Here is a 22,850-nt window from a genome sequence, read left to right on the forward strand (position 1 = left end):
AAAAGTTCCTTCAACAGGCATCCTAAAAGCCAAACTCTCTCTTTAATTCCGTAATATCAAAGACCTTTATTAATTACAGAATATTTTAGGAATCCTATCAGATATATTCAAAACATATATAAGTGATTTAGAACACATATTATTGTACTTATGAACATACATCCCACCTAACAGCTCCTACAGACTGACAGGAATTGAGACCACTCTGTATCAACAGCCTCCATGGACAACAGAAGGGCAGCCAATGTCATCTACCTCGACTTGTGCGAGGCCTTTGACATGGTCCTGCACCACATCCTTATCTCCAAATTGGAGAGAGATGGATTTGAAGGCTGGACTGTTCAGTGGATAAGAAATTGGTAGGGTGGTCACAGCCAGAGGGTTGCGGTCAGCAGCTCCATGTCTGGGGTGGAGGGAGTGATGAGTGGTGTTCCCAGGTTTGGTGACATAGATAGTGGGATCGAGTGCACCCTCAGCAAGTTTGCTGATGACACTAAGCTGAGTGGTGCAGATGACACAACAGAAGGAAGGAACACCATCCAAAGGGGCCTGGACAGGCCTGAGGAGTGAGCCCACGTGAACCTAACGAGGTTCAACGAGGCCAAGTGCAGGTGTTGCACTTGGGTCAGGGCAAACATAGATATATATATACAGATGGGTAGAAGAACTATTCTGAGAACAGCCCTGCGACTGGACCTTGGTGATCTTTAAGGCTCATTCCAGCCTAAGCCATTCTATGATTCTATGACTTCATGACTTTAGAGGGCTCCCTGGATCAGAGCCAAAGGATTTAATGGGCACTAGAAAGACAACCTCTTGTGATGTCATCATCTCTGTGCTTCCTCTCCAGGTGTTCCAGAGACTGTCTGTTGGACAAAGGGTTGCCGAGGAGCTGCTCTGAATGCAGCAATGCTGTCCCTCTGGAGCAGGGATAACAGAGAGTTTTGTGTCCAGCAACACAGCTTCATGAGACACCCTTCTTGCTATCTTTGGTGGTATTATTTGCAAAATGAGCCCTTGCCCTCTGGCACCAGTCAGAAACCAGATGAGAGGGAATACCATGAAGACAAGGAAGGCTTCGGGAGGATCGGAGGGGAAATTCTGTTTTGGTGCTGCGCTGGCATTTTGATTATCTGCCTTCTCTGCTGTGCTTACACTCGAGTAAGATATTTAATGTTGTGTTTTGTGCTGACACCTGCTGGACTCCAGCAGAAGCCTATTATGAGCCTTGTGAAGAACTTCTAAGGAAGTTATTATTATTTGTAATTATCTCAAGGGATGATGTTGCTGTTAAACTACCTTTAATCTCCAGGTATAAGTAAGCGATCATATCTCCCCCAGTACCATTTCCATCCTCTTCTGATTATTACCAGTTAGTAATTAGCTGGAAAGCAGAAGGCATGGATTTCCTCATTTAAAGAAACTTAAATTGGATATAAACAGCTTCACTGCAACCAGTTTTATTTCATTGGCAAAGAGCTGCACATTCTCTGGGGAGATCAATGTGAGGGTTTTGATCCTAAAATGATGCCAGTGCTGTCTAGTAATGGTGAGCCACGTACTTAAATCCTTACTCATTCCTTATCTGGGGCATTGCTAAGGTGCCTTGTGGATTAGGAATGGAGAAGTAATCCATTACTTACAGAAATAATAGTTCTCCCAGCAGTAATCCACAATGAATTGCATTATAGCCAATTGCACAGGATTAACTTAGACCGGACAGGGCAGAGTTGCAGATGCAGCCCCTTTGCTGTGCTGCTGTTGCAGGTTGACAAACATTTCTATGTATTGTAGCATGTGTTTTCCCACGGATATGAAGGAAGTAGTGTTTATACACTGTTCTAAGTAACAAATGTTATTTTCCTGAAACAGATCTTCCAGAAAGCTCAAGATAAAAGGTTGTGTTCTGACAAAAGGGAGAATGCTTCCAAAGGTAAAGATAAATTCTGTAAATTTGTGCATAGGATTCACCAAAGTTTGATGCAAAATGCCCCAGGACCCCTTAAGAGAGCAGGAGGCGATGTATGGGGAGAGGGCAGAAGGGAAATGAGGGGCACCAGGAGCACCAGGAGAGCAGCACTGCTCATCCCCCTCTTCCCACTCCCTCTCCTCCACTTTCCTACAAATTGCCAAACACTTGGTTTTAGCCACAGGATGGATAAGTGGGGCCACAGGTCATAGACTCTGTCCCAGACGTGCTCTGAGGGCACAGTGAGAACAGATGCTGCCTCTTCCTACCCAGCCCTTACCCTTCCCACGTGACAGGAGAGACTGCCATGCTGTATCTTGGTTGCAAGAACATTTTTTCAGATACGGGCAATGACAGAAGGTCCAAACTTTACAAAAAGGAGTGACTCCCTCTAAGCTTGATGGCTTAACTCTTCATTTAACCCTTCACTTGTAAACGTGCCACCGCAGTATTTGTGATTCACTGCATAGGACAGCGTTTTGGGACTGCGCAGTGTCCCACTCTGCCCACACAAATGTGTCAGGGCCTCATATGGGGCACCCTCCCACACATCCTCCGCCCATTGGGAGCTGCATTTAAGCTCAGCGCGTTCATTTGGTCATTTGAGCTGCTGTGGATTCAGAGAGTTCTTACAGTTCTTGACAACCTGCCCTTGGACCTGCATTGCAACTGTGGACTTATCTTGGAATCTGGACTGCTGCTGTCCTTGGTCGGTGTCACCAGACTTGTTTTGCTCCTCGTGTTTGGGTCCTGCAGGGCTGTGCTGCTTGCGGTGAGCTCTCTACCCTACCTGCCTTGCTGTCACCTTTGGCTTCTGGCTCACTGTAGCATACACCCCTGCTCTTGCTGCTCCATAATTTGCTCTGGTGCTCTGAACCCTGAGAGGAGCACTGTGAGGTTGACTTTCAGCCTGCATAGGGCTTTTCCCAAACGACTTTCTCTGTGGTTCAGCTCTGCAGGACATCATGGCTACATAGGGAGGTCACAGCCTTCTTTAACCATCACAACCCTTCAGTGAGGAGCAGGAGTGGGTGCAAAGGCTTGGGCTTAAACACAGCTCCTTAAATGCAGTGGGTGGAGGCACTATATGGGGCTGGTCAGGGCACTTGTTGGTATGCTCTGGGCCCTGACATAATATTTGGCAGAATCTCTTGGCAGCCTGTAACCCCATGCAGGATATAGTGTGACTAATGAAGCAAGCTATAATTTCACCCTAAATTAAGTCTCTCCATCCTGTTTTGAAAGAGTGAATCCACAGGAGGTGGCGTGGATGCACTGTCAGTTCTCTACAGAATTTTGAAGGCTGCAGTTTGAATTTGTATTCCATCAGAATTATTGCAGTGCTAGAAGCAGGAAATCTACCTGGTGGATCGTGTCTTTAAGGAGAAACTCACCTTACCTGATTTACTTTGAGGGGAGAGGAGATCTGCTCATTTCCCATGGACGCTGAAGACCTGTGGACTCTCAGGAGCACACTTTATCTCCTTGCAGAGTGTATGGTCTCCATAACATGCCCCCAAGATACAGCCATTGCAGGATGACTAACTCCTTTTTTGCCGAAACAGGAATAATCCCTGCCTGAGGCTCCCTTGGAAGAGACTTACTGGGATGAGCTATGCACACACATGATGGGTAGGAGTAGCAGAGTAGGAGTGGAAACTGGGGGAAGGTGGTGATAAATTGTAGGAACATTTGAGTTGGAAGGGACCCTTAAAGGTCATCTGGCCCAGCTCCCCTGCAGGGACCTACAGCTTGATCAGGTTGCTCAGATCCCCATCCTACTGGACCTTGAGTGTCTCCAAGGACGGGCATCCACCACCTCTCTGGGCAATCTGTTTAGAGCAGTGTGGGTGAGGTCCTTAATAAGAACTTCCTTTGAGGATTTGTTCAGAGATTTATTTTCCTCAATCCTTCACGTAGATTTTCAGGGTGGATGGTGTGGCTCCTGGGAGGGCAATCCAAGGCTGTCTGCCAGAATAGCTGAACTGTCTCTGTTCTCTCCCATGTTAGCTCCCAGTAGCCCTGTCTGCAAATATTACAGCATGTTCAGTGCCTGGCTCTTTCTTAGTAAGATTTATAATGGGATAAAGAAAAAGTGCATCCAACAGCCTTACATCTCTACCTGTCACTCTGGGACAACCGCAGCGACGTGTTCCCGTGATCAAAGGCAAGAGAAGCAGTTCTCAAAGCTCAGACAGGAGAAAGCCTCCAACATTGACAATGGCAACTCAGATAGCTGGGCACCTGTGTGGAAGGACGATGAGATGCAATCCATCCCCCGTGAAGTGAGCCATAAACAGCATCCGGCACAAAAGCAAAGGGAGGCAGAGAGCTTTTGGATCAGGGAACAGCCCTGTGGCCATTGTAAAGCTGAGAGGCTCCAGCAGTGGCTGCACCAGCACTTTATTAAGCCTTCTGAGAAGAATTCTTCATTAGATGAGGACGTCTGGCAAGTTTGTCCAAGGAGGAGAGTAGCTGCAGAGCTGAGCTCCTGAGTTCCTGTTCACCCGTGGCTCTGTTTCTGCTCCTGCTTTGCTTTGCCTTCATGCTTGCTGCATCCTTAATTTGCTTGAAGCACTGAATCCATATGAAACCACAACTGAAGATTGGAGATGCTAGTTTCAATAAAGAATATATATAATAGAATATATAACTTGTGAGTTGGAGCTCGTCCTTCAAAATAAGTGTTCAATTGGAGCATTTTTGATAGGGTGAGATCTTTCAGCTGGGGTAGGTTACTGGTAACCTATGTTAGGAGAAAAACCCATGGCCAAGAATCTACAGGCAGGACTCATTGCCCCCACTAACAGTTGGGATAACGTTCAATTTCATTCTATTTTCCTCTACCTAGAAAAAACATTTACTAGAATACTTTGTGAGCAAAGCATTGGAAATAATTCTTGACTGGTTTGAACCTGAGTGGAAAAAAAATTTCTGGAGCTGAAGTTGGTCTCCTATCTGTTGTTACCTTGAAATGCTGATACATGTGAGAATTTAACCACATGGAATTCATGTGTTTTGAAGAAGGGATTCCTAACAAGTCCTCTATAAATTCCCCTTTGCTAGACTGAGTCGCCCTTCACATCAACCATGAAGCTGATTTTGATCTTCAGTGCCCTCTTTGGGGCTGCCTTGTGCCTGGAAACTTTTGTTGGGTGAGTCATGCTTTTGTGCAAGACCTTTCACTGCAAGACTCTATTTTCCACTTGTTCTTCTTCCTTATCTGAACTTTACAAAATCAGCTTGGGGCACATTCTTTGCTTTTTATGACCAGCTTGTCCTACAGCTTTGGTTCTCCCATGTTTGAAGGAGTCCCTTCTTTAGTTTCATCTGACTTGTTTGAGGAGAAGGGTTTAGTTGCAGAGTTGAGCTCCTAAAATTCACATTCAAGCAAAGCTTTGTTGTAGCTTTGATGCTGGTTAAGGAGTGATCTCAACCAAGACCTAAACTTGAACCTCATAGCAGTGCTTGAGAGTTCAAATCTGATCCGGCACAGACCAGAGCCAGAAAATCACAGCCTGCCTTTAGGTCTGAAGGGTCAATAGTTTGCCATTGTTTTTGAAGGTTCCTATTTCTCTTTACAGAGAAATCTCTCCCTTCAGAGCCCTTCTAAATAATTTGAATCTTAATTTCCAACCATTGTATTCTGAAGGTTCTTCTGTATGTTGCATTTCAAGACTGCCTCTTCCTGATCTATTTCCTCACAGCTTTATTGACCCCATAAGAACTATAAAAGGAAATAATAGAAAATCTAATAGGTACTTGCTGAGTTGTAGTAAGTGAACACTGGATTCTAGTGAATATATCTCTATATTAAAATGTAAGGATTAAGAAAAAGAAAAATAATATACATTATTTACTAAAATTCTAGTGTTAATATAAAGACCAGGAGAACCTATGAATCTGATTCCTGGCATAATGCAGATTGGGTTCCTGTGAATTCGTTCCTCAGTCACATCCAGCAGTATGGTTAGTGAGCCTCATCTCCTCTTCAGGGAAGAATCTAATTCAAAATAAAGCTTACAATCATGGAGAATCCAATAATAAGTTAACGTGGTAAAGTACCTTCTTTGTTGACTTAATTTGGTAAAAGAATTTTACACCTCAGTTGAGCAGATCAAGGAAACTGGAGTTAAAGAGCTTTTCTTCTCAGCAGCTGAAATCACACTAGCAAATAAATACACACATAGTGGAGCTCCTGTGTTAAGTTTCTTCTTTACCTTTTCTTACAATGTGATTTCCAATTCTGCAGTTATTCACGTTGATTTGCTCCAGGTCATCTCCATTTACCAGCACTGCTTGCACTGAGTGCCAACAGAGCAGCTGAGCCAGGTCAGGATATGGGACTCCATGGATATTTGTTGTCTCCAGCAGTGGCCTGGGGAGGAGAATGCAAACAAACCCATCTCCATATGCCACCAGCAAAGGCAGCATCAACACTGCTCACTTTCATTTTCCTAAGCCACCTGGATCATTGTGTATTTGCTCGGCACATGATTTTCATGTTTTAAAAACCACTTAGGGACATCATAATGGCTGCGTTGTGCTGTAGTCTAAATCAATGACTGAGATGACTCCTGTAAGCAGCAGAGCGAGGAGCTTCCAGGAGGGGATTAACTCCACCTGGATTTACAAGCCACCCTCTCATGGTAACGCAGGGGAATTTGTCAATAGCCTGACTAGACTGAGGAAAAGTGAAACAAATCCCGTATTTAGTGTTCTCTCTGCTTTGTTTGCTCTGCAAACATTTGATGGTTCACAAACAATTGTTTTTTCCTAGCAAGTTCTTGCCAAAGAAGAACGAATACATAGAGCAGGAATCCTTGCAATCGATTAACAACTCATCCACATGGTGTGTTGTTTATGATGAGATCTTGAACATTCCCTTTATCTTGTTACTAATCCAGTGCCCATATACCAGGCTGGCTCTGCAGGTTGTAGGTTGAACTCCTGGGCAGCACTGTCAACTAAATTAAAGAAGTCAATATTGGCTGATCTGGCTTAGTGGGGGTGGTGGTGTGATGTGTTGATGGTTGGGCTGGATGATCTTTGTGGTCTTTTCCAAACTGTATGTTTCTGTGATTCTATAACTACTCAACAAATGTGTAATCTCAATAGTAACTTCAACCAGCCCCCTTTTCAATCATAGGGTCATAGATTGGCTTGGATTGGAAGGGACCTCAGAGATCACCTAGTTCCAACCAAGACTTTTCTCATTTATTGCAGGCACCAGGTTCTCCGAATCAAGACAAGAAATGAGGAACAACTGAAGAAGCTACGGTTTTTGGAAACACTGGATCATCTTGAGGTATTTCACTGTCACAGAGGCATTTTTTAACACTTCAGACTGAAGTAGGACTTAACCTGGTAGGACTTTGCATTAGATTTGGAAGGTTTGCACCATGACATAGGGAGATACTGTCACAACATGTGTTTTTTGATCTACTAGTTCTAGTATCAGCCTTGCAGTCAGGAGTGCCTGCATCTGAATTTTCTCCCTATTGGGTTTACAATTGTATTTGAACTGCTCTTGATCTTAGGATCAAAAACCCTGTTGTGAAAATGGGGATCCTTTTTTACTTGTCACCCAGAGCAGTGGAAAGAATTTGCTCATCAATCTGCATTATATTGAAACAGGAAATATGCTATTAAGTTCTAGGTTATTACTGCTCTTATTGCCATCGGTGGGAATTTTTCTTATCGCTTTCTTTAAAAAAAATATTGATTTGAATATTATAGAAACTAGAATGGAGAACAGCCCAACCAAAGGGAGAAATAAAAGCAGTGGTTTTCATATTATTCTTGAAACTACTGCTGCTAAAAGGAAGAGTAGTAAAATGATCACTGTAGAAGATGAAAATTTCCTTCTGCATGATGAGGAACACTTACAACAAGGAACAACACTTACAACACAACAAGGACTTACAACACTTATTCAACTTTGGAAGAAATCTGTGTTTCTAAAGCTTTAGGAAAACTGTTTGCAAAGCACACTGTCTCCCAAACCAAATCCATTTTCCCTTCTCTTTTCAGCTTGATTTCTGGTTAAATCCCTCCACCCCTGCCCTCCCTGTGGATGTGCGAATCCCTGCTCACAGCCTCCAGGCAGTCAAAATCTTCCTGGAGTCCCATGGGATTGAGTACTCAATCCTGATTGAAGACCTGCAGGTAGGCAATGCCATGTGATCAGCTTTTAAATCCTGTGGAACCAAATAGTGATTCACAGTCTGGCCTCTTTCAATCAGTGTGCAATGCCACCGTTTCATTATTTGACAAACATTTGGTCACAAGTTTGGAAATTAAGCATGCTTTCCAACAATTGAATGGCTTATTTCAGGTCATTCTCGACAGAGAAAAGCAAGATATAGTTGCCAGTCAACAAATGGAACGCAGCAGCAGCACTTTCAACTATGGAACTTACCATTCTTTAGCTTCTGTGAGTACTTCAGATCTAGATTTTGGGGAAGATTATTCTGGCCTTTTTTGTTTCATGCTGTCTTCAATCAAACATATGAAGATTGAAAATTCCTTTCTGGCTTCTTCTGGTATTGGCTTTTAAATATATTAAATTCATGGTCAGTCAGCATGGGAAGCCAATGCTGCCTCACAGTGTGTTGGAACAGGCAAGTGTTGATTGTACTTCCTGATAAACTCCTACTGAGTTCTGTCAAAGCCCCTCAGTTCTGACCCCCAAATGAAACTGAGAAATAAGTGAATGTAAGAAAATACAGGATGCTGGTAACCATCAAGCAGAGCAGAGGGAAAATATGTTTACTACCAGAAGTTATTAAAAAAGGTTTTGAAAGAAGTTTTCGAACTTATTCCTATAATAAATGGATCTTGATGGCTAAGCAGTGCTTCTGTCTATATCTGTGATGTTGGGAACAGCACTGACTGTGCTGATGTAAGTTGAGGTGAGGTTTTGGCAAGACCATGTTAATGAAGGCAAAAGGAGACAGAAGTGGATTTCAGCAGGTCCTGCAGTTTTCTGGGCAGCACTGTACATAAATGTGATGTAAATGCCATCATGGCTTTTCATTTCAGATTTACCAAGAACTGGATAATCTTGCATCTGAGTATGGCAACATTGTCAGTAAGATCCAGATTGGGGAATCCTATGAAAAGCGGCCGTTGTATGTGCTCAAGGTATGATATATAACGTCACAGACTGTGTGAGTACATATGAATATAGAAATACTAACATCCACAAGTGGTGTAGATGCAGCACAATTCAGTCTTGTCTGTAGGGGATCTTTTTTTACTGGGTGAGGGCTTTAAAACTTTTTCTTTTGTTTGACAGTTCAGCACTGGAAGAGGAAACCGCCCTGCAATCTGGCTCGATGCTGGCATCCATTCCCGAGAGTGGGTTACCCAAGCAAGTGCAATGTGGATAGCTAGAAAGGTCACTTTGGCAGTGATTGATGCTATTTTGTCTCGACTATGCCTCTACTTAAAAGTTCACTGCACCTGCCTGTGTTCAGCCTGCTCTGTGGACTCTCTTTTGCCTGCAGTGAAAGCCAGTCTTGCCTCTGTACACAGTTGTTAGAGGGTAAGAAATCTGTTGATAATCACGATTTACCACATTGTGTCTGCATAGATTGCCTCTGACTATGGGAATGATCCATCCATCACCTCTCTGCTGAACAACCTGGACATTTTCCTGCTGCCAGTGGCTAACCCTGATGGATATGAGTTCACTCACACCACAGTGAGTAAAGCACACTGCGTGTCTAAGCTGGTTGAGAAAGCTGTCATGCCCTTCCAAGCCAATAAAAGCAAGGAAAATAAGCTCTAGAAGTCCATTTCCCGATGTTTTAAGGTGGAGCTACAAAAGAAGCCAAAGATAGTTGTCTAATCCATCTTTCTCCTTCACTGTAAATTCACCACCCCTTTGATTCTGCGACTCCTTGGCTGTCAGCCCATCAGAAATATTCTTAGGCTTGTGTCTAGCATCCCTTCCTGCTGAATGGCAACCATTTCTAGGCAACATGGTTAATGCAAGGAATGAGATTTGTACCTTTTAAGCCAAAGTGTGTCCTTGTTTCAGAATCGCATGTGGCGGAAGACCCGCTCCAAGAACTCAGGCAGTCTGTGTATTGGAGTGGATCCAAACAGGAACTGGGACGCAGGTTTTGGAGGTAAGAATAGAGTTTCTGGATCCTAGCTGTAAGAAGAAAGTTCCCTTTTGTGCCCCTGGATCCTGTTACACCAGACCAACAATCTCCTTAGTATATCTCCTTAGTATCTTTGCTCCCTCTTTGTACCAACAGGTCCTGGAGCCAGTAGTAACCCCTGTTCTGACTCTTACCGTGGACCTCGTGCCAACTCAGAGGTGGAAGTTAAATCTGTTGTAGATTTTATTAAGAATCATGGAAACATCCAGGCCTTCCTCACCCTCCACAGTTACTCTCAGCTCCTGATGTATCCCTATGGCTATAAATGCACTCCACCAGCAGACAACACCGAGCTGGTGAGACACAACGTCTTGGGTTTAGCTTCCTCTGTTCTGTCCAGCTGGCTTTCCACACTGAAGTTAGAGTGAGCTATCAGGATGAAAACAAAGGCCATCCATAACAGTAACCATCCATGAGAGCAAGCAAAGACATGGGGAAATGCAGTGCCTTTAAAAGAGAAGCCATGGTCTTACACAAGCACATGCCCTCCCTCTCCATTCTTGGCCTTTGCTCATCCAGTAATCCTTCTTTCTGCTTTAGGGACAGCATCACAGTTGTAATATCTGTGGCAGAATATGAATCACTGTCATAACTGAAGTGGACAGGACTGTCAGTAGTATGAGTAATTAAGAAATTGATTGATTTGGAGATTTTCCTGAGTATGGTTCAGGATGGTGAAATCTTTACATTTAATGTGGCTACATTGTGACTCATCCTTTATCCTTCCCTCTGCAGAACACCATAGGGAAAGCTGCTGCCAATTCCATCCGGTCCCTGTATGGCACCACCTACACAGTGGGGAGCATTTGCTCTACTATCTGTAAGTAATGTTGCTGTTGTGACCTCATCCTGGGAGCAGAGCTCCTTCTGGAGAGTGACTTTGGAGCTGAGTTCTCCCATGGAAACCTCATACTTGCCCCGCACAGGTATAAGAGGTATGAAAGCAGAACTCAGATCAATCCTCTGTTCATCTTCTGTTTTTTCTCCCTTTCTCTTTCAGACCAAGCCAGCGGAGGCAGCATTGACTGGAGCTATGATTATGGCATCAAATACTCATTTGCCTTCGAGCTGCGAGACACGGGTCGCTATGGGTTCCTCCTTCCAGCTGCCCAAATTATCCCCACTGCAGAGGAGACCTGGCTGGGTCTGAAAACAATCATGGAGTATGTGCGAGACAACCCATACTAAAAGCAGGGATGGGAATCAGCCGTCAAGAGCAGCAAGCTCAGAAATCCTCTTCCTTTGGCGTGCTCAAGAAAGCTGTAATCATACAGCAGCTGTCTGAATAAAAACCCTGTGTGCATTCTTCTGAGTGTTTCATAGAGTCATAGAATCACAGAACCATTAGGGTTGGAAAAGACCTCTAAGATCATCTAATCCAACCATCCACCTGCCAACAGTATTGCCCAATAAACCACATCCCTAAGTACTGTATCTACATGTTTCTGGAACACCATCCTTGTCATGTTGGATTCTGTGCATTTCTGTGGTTCTGGTAGACTCCTGCAAGGTGTCACAGATTTTAGGACTCAGCCAAAAGATGAGCTTGGAAAGGAGAAGACTGCATCAAAGCATCCTGCCCTATGGTCCCTTGGGTGCCCTCTGCAGCTCCATCTTCATTAATAAATGCCAAATGTGTTTGCACCAAGCGACAATCGCCCTTAGCAGCGTTTTGTACTTTTATCAAACCTAACAGGTTTATCTCTTGTCCTCTAATCCCCCAGCAGCTGGTGAGTTACTCACTGCTTCGTGTGCTTGGCAGGAGAGCAAACACTCCTGATAGGAGTGGGTAAAATGTTAGTTCAGACTCACTGGCGGGGAACGTAAAGTGGTGGTGCTACTGCTATTGGGTTGGGCACAGCTGTGCTGGGTAAAGAGCAGCCTGTACCCTCCTGGCACTCACTTTCCAACCTGTCCCAGAACCCTGTCCTCCAACCGGTGATAAAATGCTGCTGGGAAAACCCTGCTGGTGGGGAGGACGCAGGCTGCAGAGCTCCTGGATCTGGCTGAGCTGCAGGGACTCTTGCTGAAGTTGCAGACCCACGAAGCTCAATCCAAACATCCACATCTCGAGGTTACCTGGCCCTTCTTCTGAAAGCACACGGCTGGATGATGACTATGTCCACTTTTGGGGTCTGCAGTACCAACAGGACCCAGAGCAATTCCGGTGGAGTCCACCAGGAGGGACAGGAGGACGTCTCATGATGGGACACTGGGATGGGTTGGTCTGGCCTGGAGATGAGATGGACCCAATAGCAGCCCTCCCATCCCTATGAGGACATTATTGTGAAAACAGGACCAGGAACACTAAGAGAGATGATGGGATCGTCTGAAATGAGAGATTCAGGCTGGACATATGAAAATCTTCTGACAGGAGGCCAACCCAGCAACAGAACACACTGTGGGGTCTCCATAGTTGAAGGGCTCCAAAACCCAACGTGGAAGGACCTGGGCTTCCCCCAGGGCTGAGTCCTCAACAGATTGTGAGATCTCCACACTTGGAAGGCTCCAAAACCCAATGTGGAAGGACCTGGGCTACCCCCAGAGCTGAGTCATTTGGGATGTAGAATACAGCCCTCCAGATATCCCATCTCATCTCAGCTGCACCGTGATCCACCTCAACGAAGACCTCAGTCCTGGCACCACAGCTGGGACCAGCTCACAACCATCATCACAAAACACAAATAGGGTATCCTAGCTAGGAACCCTGTGATTTGGTGTTATGAAGCCATAAAAGACCCCCAACTGTGGCACCATCCCCTGTCCCACCCTACTCCCACGGGAGCACATCCTCACCATCCGTCTGTGGCAGCACCAGATTCAGAGGAAGATGTTATCAGATCCTTCATGACTTGGCCTCTCTTTTATTGACTTCTCCAAATAAAACAAACATTTGGGCTCCCGGAAGCCATCGCTGGCTTATCTGCTTGTGGCTAGTGGCCCTGCAGGGACAGCAGAGGTGGCCTTGGTGGGGGACTATATAGGTGCCCATATATGCATTCGAGGCCCAAGGTTTACCAGCGCCTGCTCAACATGAAGGTCCTCCTGGTCTTCGCCGCCCTCCTGGTGGGCACCTTCAGCGAGCAGCTTTTTGTGGGGTGAGTCTTGCTGAAAGCAGGGGTCGGGATGGGGATGGGATGGGGATATGGATGGGAATGGGTTTGGGGTTGGGAACGGGGATGAATCCTGCTCACCTCATGCATGAAGAAGAAAATCCCTGTGGGCGTTTCTTTCACTGGTGATGGTAGCTCCAAGTATTCCCCAGGGAGCTGAGACACATTTGCAGGAAAGCTCAGATCCTCCGGAGAGCTGAGCTTCAGCAGAGCAGCAGCATATTGCTTTTGGCTCTGTTTTAAAAGCAAAAAGCTCTGCTAATGGGTTTTATTTCATAATGCTAAGCTCTGGAAATCCCTCCCCAAATATAAGTCATCGTTATCAATGTGTCTGCTCTGTTGTTTCACAGAAGTACTTTTCCCTTCTGCTAAAGCCAAACCTGCCTTATTTCCTACCATTTTAGACACTCTTCTGATCAAAGGAAGGCATGAGACCACCTTGGGCTCCCTAGTGCTTACTTTTTTTCCCGTGCATGTTCTGAACATGCAATTTCTAACTCAATAAGGACCACCCATACCATCCCCTTCCTGTCCCCTGCACTCACTGATGGCTCTACCTCCCACTAGGGACCAAGTCCTCCGTGTTGTGGCCAGTGATGAAGAGCAGGTTGCCCTGCTCAGGACACTGGGTGAGCAGGTGGACCTGCAGGTGAGCCCACCATAATGTCCATTTTTACTTTTTTTTTTTTTTTTTTGCTTGAATGAAGAAGCTGGGTTGTTGTGGGGGAGCGAATCCTGGCAAGAAATTATGGCAATGGGAGTAGCAGAGAGATAGATCAGTGACAGGGAAAAGACTCCCCACCACAAACCTGATTTCAGGTTTATCTTTACCAAAAGATCAAAACTGGCACACAGTGACTCCATCATCTCACTGCAGCTGCTCAGTTCACAAATCCTCTTTATTCAAAGATGTGTCAACGAGTGATTTGGGCTGAATTATGTCTATAGAGAAGGTCCACTGAGTCAGGCAAAGAGACCCCTAACCCTCCTGGTCCCCGAATTTGTCTACACGTCTTCTTAGATCTTTGAAGACAGTAGGAACAGAGGATGTCTTATATGCTTCAAGGCAGTAGAAATTGAAAACTTTGTAGAACTTTCAAGGCGTTAGGAATGGAGAACATCTTAGATCCTTGAAGACGGTAGAAATAGAGAACTTCCTGGATCTTTCAAAGTAGTAGGAATGAAGAACTTCCTAGGTCCTTGATGGCAGTAGAAATTGAGAACACCTTAGATGCTTCAAGACAGTTGAAACAGAGGCTGTCTTAGATTGTTTACAGCAGTTGAAATGGAGACCTTGGATCCTCCAAGGCACTAGAAATGTCTCCTCTTGTCCCCACCAGATTGATTTCTGGCTCGACCCCACCAAACCTGGGCGCCCGGCTGACCTGCGGGTGCCCTTCTCCAGGCTGCAAGCGGTCAAAGTCTTCCTGGAATCCCATGGCATTTCCTACAACATTATGATCGAGGATGTGCAGGTAGGGCAGCCCCAGTGGGTGGTGGAAATGAGGGAAAGGGAAGGCAATGGTGGACAATTCTTTGCAAAACCTACACATGGGGTGGAGATGGTGCGTTTTGGAGGGAAGACACAGGCTGGGTTGGGTATTTCTCCCTGAAAACTTTCTCTCTAACAGCAATTACTGGACGAGGAAAAGAGAACCATGATGCTGTCCAGGCGGATGGAGAGAAGTGCCAACGAGTTCAATTTTGCATCCTATCACACTCTAGAGGAGGTACTTTGCTCTGCATGGTTCGTTTTGCGTTTTTGGAACCCAAGGCATGGTTGTGTCCAGGGATGCTCTGCATGTTGTATCTGGTGCCAGACATCCTAAAACCCAAAGGTAAAACCAGGATGAGCTACACATCCCAGCACCTCCTCCTTTCAGATCTATGACTGGATGGACACCCTTGTGGCAGATCACCCCAACCTCGTTAGCAAGATCCAGATTGGTGAAAGCTATGAGAAGAGACCCCTCTACGTGCTGAAGGTGGGTACAGGGCCAGCCTCTTTTCATCCTGACCAGGTGCTGGAGCACTGTGGGGTGTCCTCCTTGGAGTTCCCCAAACCCACCTGGGTATGGGGTTGGGCACAGATCTAGTGGAGCCGGGGTGACCAGATGAACCAGTGTTGCCTCCAACCCCAATTCTTCTGCCATTCTGGGAGCCACGGGGCTGACATCCCATTCTCTGCACAGTTCAGCACTGGGGGATCGAATCGGCCAGCAGTCTGGTTGGACACTGGCATCCACTCACGCGAATGGGTCACCCAAGCCACCGGCGTGTGGACAGCTAACAAGGTAACCCCATAGCATGGACATCAGCATCCAAGTGGGGTTGGGAGTGCCTGTAGCCCACCATCACTGCATGCATCCATGGCAATAAGCTTGGGCATCAGCTGGGGCCATTCCTGGGCTGACAATCCAAGAATCAATCAAAAATTCTTAAAAAAAAATCCAAACAATGGCACCAACCTCATCCCAAACATATGCATGTGGAGGAGGTGGAAGGGAGAGGGAAGGAAAAAAAAAAAAAGGGATGAGCAGGTGTTTGAAGTCAGGGCAATATTCTTGGGGTTGTAGGTTGGAGTTGGGTTGGGGTTGTAAGCAGAGTGGGGACTGTCCACAAAGGTTTGAGTGAAGGACAAAAGTTGCAAACCCAAGCCACCTCCATGGATGCTGTGGTTGAACCCAGTGGGGAAAAAAAAATCCTACAGCCTCTCCAGTTATACAGTCCCTTGTTCCTGGGACACTGAGTCAGCTCCCACTCCCCTCCCAATACAGCTTGCTGAAGATTATGGCCATGACCCCACTGTCACCTCCCTTCTGGACACCATGGACATCTTCTTTGAGATTGTCACCAACCCCGATGGCTACGCCTTCACCCATAGCTCTGTGAGTGCGGGGACACTTCGAGGGGACATGTCCCAATGGTTGCTTCCAGCCATCATGTCCAGCAATGTTATTTTTGGATGGCACATGGAAGTGACTTCATGCACCTGTGGTCTCATATAGAACCGCCTGTGGAGAAAAACAAGGTCCATCCATGCTGGCTCCTCCTGCATTGGTGTGGACCCCAACCGAAACTGGGACGCGGGCTTTGGAGGTGAGGTATCACTCACATCAAAGCCTTGAACCTTCCTGCTGCTGTGGAGAAACCTGGGGTAGAAACCCTTCAGTGCACCTCATTGCATGTTTTCTTCTCCATCATGCCCCAGGCTCTGGTTCCAGCAGCAACCCCTGCTCTGAAACCTACCATGGCCCCTATGCCCACTCTGAGAGTGAAGTGAAATCTATTGTGGACTTCATCCAAAGCCACGGGAATGTGAAAGGACTCATCTCCATCCACAGCTACTCCCAGATGTTGATGTTCCCCTATGGCTACAAGTGGACAACCTCACCCGATCATGAGGAACTGGTGAGATGGCCCCCCAAAATGGCTATGGGGCTGCAATTACCAGCTTTGGGGGCAAATGGTTGGAATAGATGATCCTAGTGGTCTTACCAATCTTGATGATTCTATGATCCTATGAAAAGTCAGGTCAGACTGTGCTGGGAGCCCAACGTTCCTCCTGTTAGATGCAACCTGCACATTGAGTCCACCCTCTTCCAGGTCTTTTGGGGAGAGTAATTGCGAGGTGTGCCTCTTTCTGACAAAAATTAAGGGTGTTTTGGGGAAAAACAAGAGCAGAGGGGTAGGAAAAGATGATGGTCTTTGAATCCTGGAGTCCTTGATGACTTGGGGAGATGCTGAATCTGCTGGATCTCACTGTTCTGGGGCTCTCCGTTGCAGAACAAGTTGGCTGAAAAGGCAGTGAACGATCTGGCTGCGGTGTATGGGACAGAATACACCTACGGCAGCATTGCAAACACCATCTGTAAGCAACCCTACCCCAAAACATCTTGGCCAACCCTACAGCATGGCCAGCGCTCAGTGCTGGAGTCACATTTTCCTTCCTCTCCCTACAGACCTGGCAGCTGGCACCACCGTCGACTGGGCTTATGAGAATGGGGTGAAATATTCCTATACCTTTGAGCTGAGGGATACGGGGCGCTATGGTTTCCTCTTGCCCAGCAGTCAGATCATCCCCACCGCCACCGAGACATGGCCGGCACTGCTGGACATCTTGGTCCACATCCAGCAGCACCCGTACTGAGCCCACTGGTGTAAATGGGGAGGTGAACCCCACTGGTCCTACCCCACCATACAACTCAATAAAGAATTCCACAGTTTCTATGTGATTTAAGCCTAGATCTTTGGTTTTTCATGGTAGGCTTCAAAAACTCACAGAACACCCCTTATTGGAAAGGACCCGTAAGGATCGTTGAGTCCACTGAATCACAGAATGTCTCGAGTTGGAAAAGATCCATAAGGATTATAGACTCCAACTCTTGGCTCCATATAGAACCACCCAAAAACCAGACCACATTGCCGAGAAACGGTGGAAAAAAAAAATAGGAGTCTGTTTGTAGGAATTTACAAATCTTATTCTCCCATTTTTGTTTTGGTCTTACATATTCCCATCCCTGCTCTCTGCCTGTCCCCATTCTTTGGGACCAACAACCCCAAAGGACATTGGAGAGGGTGGGTGGCCAACCCCAAATTTATTGCTTTTGGGGCAGCTCCAGTGTCCCTTCCCTTTGCTTTGGGTAGGCAGAGGGGCACCTGTGGGGACAAAAGGGGGACATATTCATGTGCCAAAGGCTTCTAAGAATTTGCTGTATTGTTTTTCCCAACTGAGACAACATGCACCTGTGCTAAACTTTAATCCAATTCCCACCCCCTCAAGCAAACACTGTGGTTTGGATCATGAGAAAACCAACACCTTGCACCTCACTCAGCCCAATGTTACCTTTTTCTCCTCCTCCGTGGGCGGTGGGATTTGGGATCTAGCACCTGGTGTTACCTCCCCATGTCCTGCCCCCTTGAGTCACTGACGGCTCCATCCGGTTCCCAGCTCCCGGAACGGGTTTCACCCAACCTTGACCACACCGTCCGGAGCCTTCCCACGGCCCTGGGAATTTGGGCAGGTGGAGGGGGCTGGGCTGGAGATCACCAGGATTTAAGATGTCCCGAGGTGCTGTGAAGACCTTGGACACATCCATTCAGCTGGAAATGAGGGCACTCCTACTGCTGGCTGCCCTGGGGGCAGTGGCTGCTGCCACCACTGAGAATTTTGTCGGGTAGGAGGGTCTGGACACTGGAGGTGGCTGGGATGGGGATATTGACTGGAACGGTGAGAATGGGTTGGTTGGGGACATTGGCTGTGATGGGGGCAGTGTTTGGGATGGGGACATGGACTGGGATGGGGACAACGATTCAGGTGGACAATGAGACGCTGACTGGGATGGAGACACTGACTGGGATGGGGACAGCAGCTGGCTCAGTCCCTATGTGACAAGGACAGTAGTGTGTGGGATGGATGGGGTAATGGCTGTGCTGGACCCCACAACACCCTCTGATCTCACAGGCACCAGGTGCTACGCATCGTCCCCAGCAGTGATGCCGAGCTGCAGAAGGTGCAGGAGCTGCAGGAGCTGGAGCACCTGCAGGTATGGGATGGGAGTGGATGGAGCTTTTAGGGACCCCTTCCAAGTCTTCTACTTTGCACCCCTGGAGCTACGGTGGAGAGCAGGGATGTCCCATTTTTGGGGTCAAGGGAGGATGATGTCCCATGGTGGGGAAAGGAGTGATGATGTCTCATAGTGCAGTATGGGGTGGATGATGTTCCCTTGTGAGATAAGGGATATGATGTCCCACTGTGGGATAAGGGGGAATGATGTTCCTTAGCGGACTTGAGGGGAGATGATGTCCCATAGTAGGGTATGAGAAATGATGTCCTGTAGTGGAGTATCAGGTGGGACGATTTCCCATTGCTGGAGAGGATGATGTCCTATAGTGGGGTAGGAAAATGATGTCCCATAGTGTAGTAGAGATGGAGAAGATAACCCATAGTGGGCTACCTAGAGAAAAGCAGGATGGGGGGGGGGGGGGGGGAGCACATTCTAAGGCAGGATCTGACCCTCATCCCATTTTTTCCCTGACCCAGCTGGATTTCTGGCTTTCACCCCGTGGCCTTGGGAACCCAGTCGACATCCGTGTGCCCTTCCCCAGCCTGCAGCCCGTCAAAGCCCACCTGGAGGCCAATGGTGTCCCCTACTCCATCATGATTGAGGACGTGCAGGTCGGTGGTGCTGGTTGGAGTGGTGGGTAGGAGTCATGGGCTGGTGGGGGACAAGGTTTCATCTTGCCCCATATCCCACAGGCGCTGGTGGACCTCGAACAGATGCAGATGCTTCGTCGCCGCCGTTTCGTGCCACTTTCCACCAGTACCTTTGACTACACCAGCTACCACACCCTGGAGGAGGTGATACTCTGCATGGGGGAAGCACAAGATTTGGGGCAATTTGGGGGGAAAAAAATTGCATTTTGGAATTGCTTTTGCAAGGGACTTTGTTCTAAACGGAGGAATTAACAAGCCATTCGTAGAATCATAGATTCATTAAGGTTAGAAAAGGCATCTAAGATCACCCAGTCCAACCATCAATCCATCAGCACCATGCCCACTAAACCATGTCCCGAAATAAAATCATAGAACCGTTAATGTTGGAAAAGACCTCTCAGACCACCAAGTCCAACCATCCACCTACCACCAACACTGCCCACTAAACTATGTCCCCAAGAACGACATCTACTAATTCATCTACACATTCACGATCCCCTACGTCCCTCTCCCAAACCCAGATCTATGCCTTCATGGACCTACTGGTGGCTGAAAACCCAAACCTGGTCAGCAAGCTGGAGATTGGCCGTACGACAGAGAACCGCCCCATCTACGTGCTGAAGGTATGGGATTTGGGGCCTTTGGGGTGACCAGGTTCATGAGTTGGTCTTTGCCTGGTCCCAATTGCCCTATTTTTGCAATTCCAGTTCAGCAAAGGTGGCACGAATCGCCCGGCCATTTGGATTGACACCGGCATCCACTCCCGTGAATGGGTGACACAAGCAAGCGGCATTTGGTTCGCCAAGAAGGTATGGGCAGATCTTACATCTCCAAAAGGCTACAAGGTCCTGTAGACCCCCTGAACATGGTGTGATCACCCCAATGGTGCTCCAGCCAGCCCCAGATCACCATCCTCTCTAGATTGTCCAAGAGCAAGATGAAGGTCTGGCCAACATCCTGGACCAGATGGACATCTTCCTGGAGATTGTCACCAACCCTGATGGCTTCGCCTTCACCCACACCTCGGTACAGTGCCAGCATTCATCTCATCTGCTGTTGGTTGGGGTTGGAGAGCTGGATGTGGGCATCTCACAGCCTCAAAGAGGCTCAAAGCCTCTCTATCCACACGTCTATGGGTTAAAAAGGGGACATCCATGACTCATTTTTGTCCCCCAAAATGCTTTTACCTCTCTGCTTGAGGCTGGAGATGCTCCAGCCCTGGATTCTGATTGAGTTGGTTCTGCCCTTCTAGAATCGTATGTGGCGCAAGACCAGGTCCAAGCGGTCTGGATCCCTCTGCGTTGGCGTTGACCCCAACCGCAACTGGGACGCAGGATTTGGAGGTCAGAACTCTCCCTTTCACCTGACACGTTGTGTTCTGCCCTCCAAGTGGAGGCTCTGATGACGCTCCTGGCTCAGAGAGATCCACTGGTGGCCCCAGGAAAGGGATGGGCTTTGGGTTCAAGGTGTGGATTCGCAATCCATCAGGTCTTTAGTGTCATCAGGAAAGAGATAGGCTTTGGGGTCAAAGCATGGCTTTTGGGTTCCATCAGGTCTTTTGCGCCCCCAGGAAAGGGATGGACTTTGGGGCCAAGACATGGGTTTTGGTTCCATCAGGTCTCTGGTGTCCCCTAGTGACCAATACGGTAGAGAGCACAATTGGAAACCATCACACCGTTTTTATGCAGAGCCCCAGAAGCATTCCTCCTTGGCCTCTTGTGACTCTCTGAGCCACACAGATGTTATATTTTCACCATTCTCTTCTCCCCAGGCTCTGGGGCCAGCAGCAACCCCTGCTCAGAGACGTACCACGGGCCCTACGCCAACTCGGAGCCAGAGGTGAAGGCCATCGTGGACTTTGTGAAGAGCCATAAGAACATCAAAGCTTTCATCTCCATCCACAGCTACTCCCAGCTTCTGCTCTACCCCTACGGCTACACCACCACCGCTGTGCCTGACAAGGAGGAACTGGTAGGGCCTATGTAGGGGACGCTGTGAAATACCCACACTACACCCCATGCAAGCAGGAAAGAAGCCCCCCCCCACCGTGGGGACTCCTCGAGGCCAACACTATTGAGTTTTGCCATTGTTTTTTGACAGTAGGATGAGTGTAAAAGCCTTTTTTTTTTTTTTTTTTCATTCTACCATAGGCTTTCCCCTTCTCCAAATCACCTTTCTATGTTTTCCCCCCAGCACCAGGTTGCAAAGGAGGCTGTGGCAGCTCTGTCCTCTCTATATGGCACGAATTACAAGTATGGCAGCATCATCACCACCATCTGTAAGTAACGGAGGTTGTTCTCCTCCCAGTGAAACTGAAATCCCCCCTCCTCATGTCCTACCATGAAACAACCACGAGACGCAGAGTGAGCAAAGTTCTGCTCTTTCCTCACCAAGATCAAGCAAGTGGAGGAACCATCGACTGGACCTACAATCAAGGCATTAAGTACTCCTTCACCTTTGAGCTCCGGGACACGGGACGCTATGGGTTCCTGCTGCCTGCCAGCCAGATTGTCCCCACTGCTCAGGAGACATGGAAAGCACTGGAGGTCATCATGGCACATACACGGGGTCACCTCTACTGAGCAGGAGCTGGAGCTGAGTGGTGGTTGAGTTGACTGGGGAAAAGAATGCAATAAATAAATGGGAAAAAAAAATAGGATGGTTGGGTTGGTGTTTCCCTTCTTCCAATCAACAACAAAAAGGTTTTGTGGAGATTCAGTGGTCCAGTTGATAGCCAAAGTACTGTGTGTTGACCTATTGAGACTTCCAGATAGAGTTTATTCATTCTTTCCAAACAATACCAGGTCAAAAGTCCAAAAAAAAACAACCAACCACCCACAGAAACTCATCAAGATGGCAGGGTGACTGGAGAGTGCATTTGTTGCCCTGGATTAGAAGGATCCTAAACAGCACAAACAGTTTTTTCCCCCTATTTTGGAAGGTTTTCACACAGATCAAAGCAGTTGGGTTCTCAGCTCCTTCTCCAACCAAGACAGCAAAATCAGGACTTGATTTAAAGCAGCACACACAACCCTGACTCTCATCATTTTCAGCTGGATGCATGTGTAACATGCTCCTTGTGCTCAATAGGGTGAAATAGCTCCTCCACCCTCACACTAGTGGGACCAAAAGGAACATAAATAATATCCTGGTGCTCTCAAGTGCACACTAAGCTTCAGCTACATTATCCCACAAATGGTACTAACCAACCAACCAGCCAAGGGAGGCAAGCCACCATCTGAAGCAAGCTGGAGATGGCAGCTGGTTCAATACTTTTATTTCACAGCGACGTACCATACAGAACAGCAAGAGGCAGACAGCTCAGGACATGGAGATTGAAATAGGCATGGGTGTGAGCCCCATCATACCCCAGCGTT

General features: G+C 47.3%; 3 protein-coding genes across 5 annotated transcripts; all 3 read left to right on the top strand.

Moving 5' to 3' along the window:
* The first annotated feature begins 1,941 nt into the window (after positions 1 to 1,941).
* Positions 1,942 to 11,447, top strand: CPA2 (carboxypeptidase A2). 3 transcript variants are annotated; one of them, XM_015283109.3, is made up of 12 exons: positions 1,942 to 2,741; positions 5,036 to 5,124; positions 7,196 to 7,277; positions 8,003 to 8,137; positions 8,307 to 8,405; positions 9,014 to 9,115; positions 9,270 to 9,371; positions 9,567 to 9,677; positions 10,017 to 10,107; positions 10,240 to 10,439; positions 10,879 to 10,963; positions 11,144 to 11,446. In XM_015283109.3, the coding sequence occupies exons 1-12, from the start codon at positions 2,484 to 2,486 to the stop codon at positions 11,329 to 11,331; spliced, it is 1,542 nt and encodes a 513-aa protein (XP_015138595.2). In that variant the 5' UTR covers positions 1,942 to 2,483; the 3' UTR covers positions 11,332 to 11,446.
* A 1,715-nt stretch (positions 11,448 to 13,162) lies between these two features.
* On the top strand, positions 13,163 to 17,466 carry CPA5 (carboxypeptidase A5). Its single transcript, NM_001252256.2, has 11 exons — positions 13,163 to 13,241; positions 13,824 to 13,905; positions 14,597 to 14,731; positions 14,888 to 14,986; positions 15,140 to 15,241; positions 15,449 to 15,550; positions 16,034 to 16,144; positions 16,265 to 16,355; positions 16,468 to 16,667; positions 17,043 to 17,127; positions 17,219 to 17,466. The coding sequence occupies exons 1-11, from the start codon at positions 13,177 to 13,179 to the stop codon at positions 17,404 to 17,406; spliced, it is 1,260 nt and encodes a 419-aa protein (NP_001239185.2). The 5' UTR covers positions 13,163 to 13,176; the 3' UTR covers positions 17,407 to 17,466.
* Positions 17,467 to 18,349: 883 nt separating this feature from the next.
* Positions 18,350 to 22,118, top strand: CPA1 (carboxypeptidase A1). Its single transcript, NM_204584.1, is given in 11 exon segments — positions 18,350 to 18,433; positions 18,721 to 18,802; positions 19,300 to 19,434; positions 19,516 to 19,617; positions 19,995 to 20,096; positions 20,181 to 20,282; positions 20,395 to 20,499; positions 20,726 to 20,816; positions 21,245 to 21,444; positions 21,667 to 21,751; positions 21,868 to 22,118. Coding segments are annotated over 11 exon segments (1,260 nt in total). The 5' UTR covers positions 18,350 to 18,365; the 3' UTR covers positions 22,056 to 22,118.
* Positions 22,119 to 22,850: the final 732 nt, after the last annotated feature.

Source organism: Gallus gallus, chromosome 1, assembly GCF_016699485.2.
Source record: "Gallus gallus isolate bGalGal1 chromosome 1, bGalGal1.mat.broiler.GRCg7b, whole genome shotgun sequence".
NCBI lineage: Eukaryota > Metazoa > Chordata > Aves > Galliformes > Phasianidae > Gallus > Gallus gallus.

Bases quoted from the DNA above. Each gene is read 5' to 3' on its own strand.
- CPA2 (XM_015283109.3), top strand. From the start codon at position 2,484: ATGTGTCAGGGCCTCATATGGGGCACCCTCCCACACATCCTCCGCCCA. The intron at 2,742-5,035 runs GTGAGCTCTCTA...CCCCTTTGCTAG, and splicing joins GCAGGGCTGTGCTGCTTGCG to ACTGAGTCGCCCTTCACATC. The intron at 7,278-8,002 runs GTATTTCACTGT...TTCTCTTTTCAG, and splicing joins AAACACTGGATCATCTTGAG to CTTGATTTCTGGTTAAATCC.
- CPA5 (NM_001252256.2), top strand. From the start codon at position 13,177: ATGAAGGTCCTCCTGGTCTTCGCCGCCCTCCTGGTGGGCACCTTCAGC. The intron at 13,906-14,596 runs GTGAGCCCACCA...TGTCCCCACCAG, and splicing joins GTGAGCAGGTGGACCTGCAG to ATTGATTTCTGGCTCGACCC. The intron at 16,145-16,264 runs GTGAGTGCGGGG...GGTCTCATATAG, and splicing joins ACGCCTTCACCCATAGCTCT to AACCGCCTGTGGAGAAAAAC.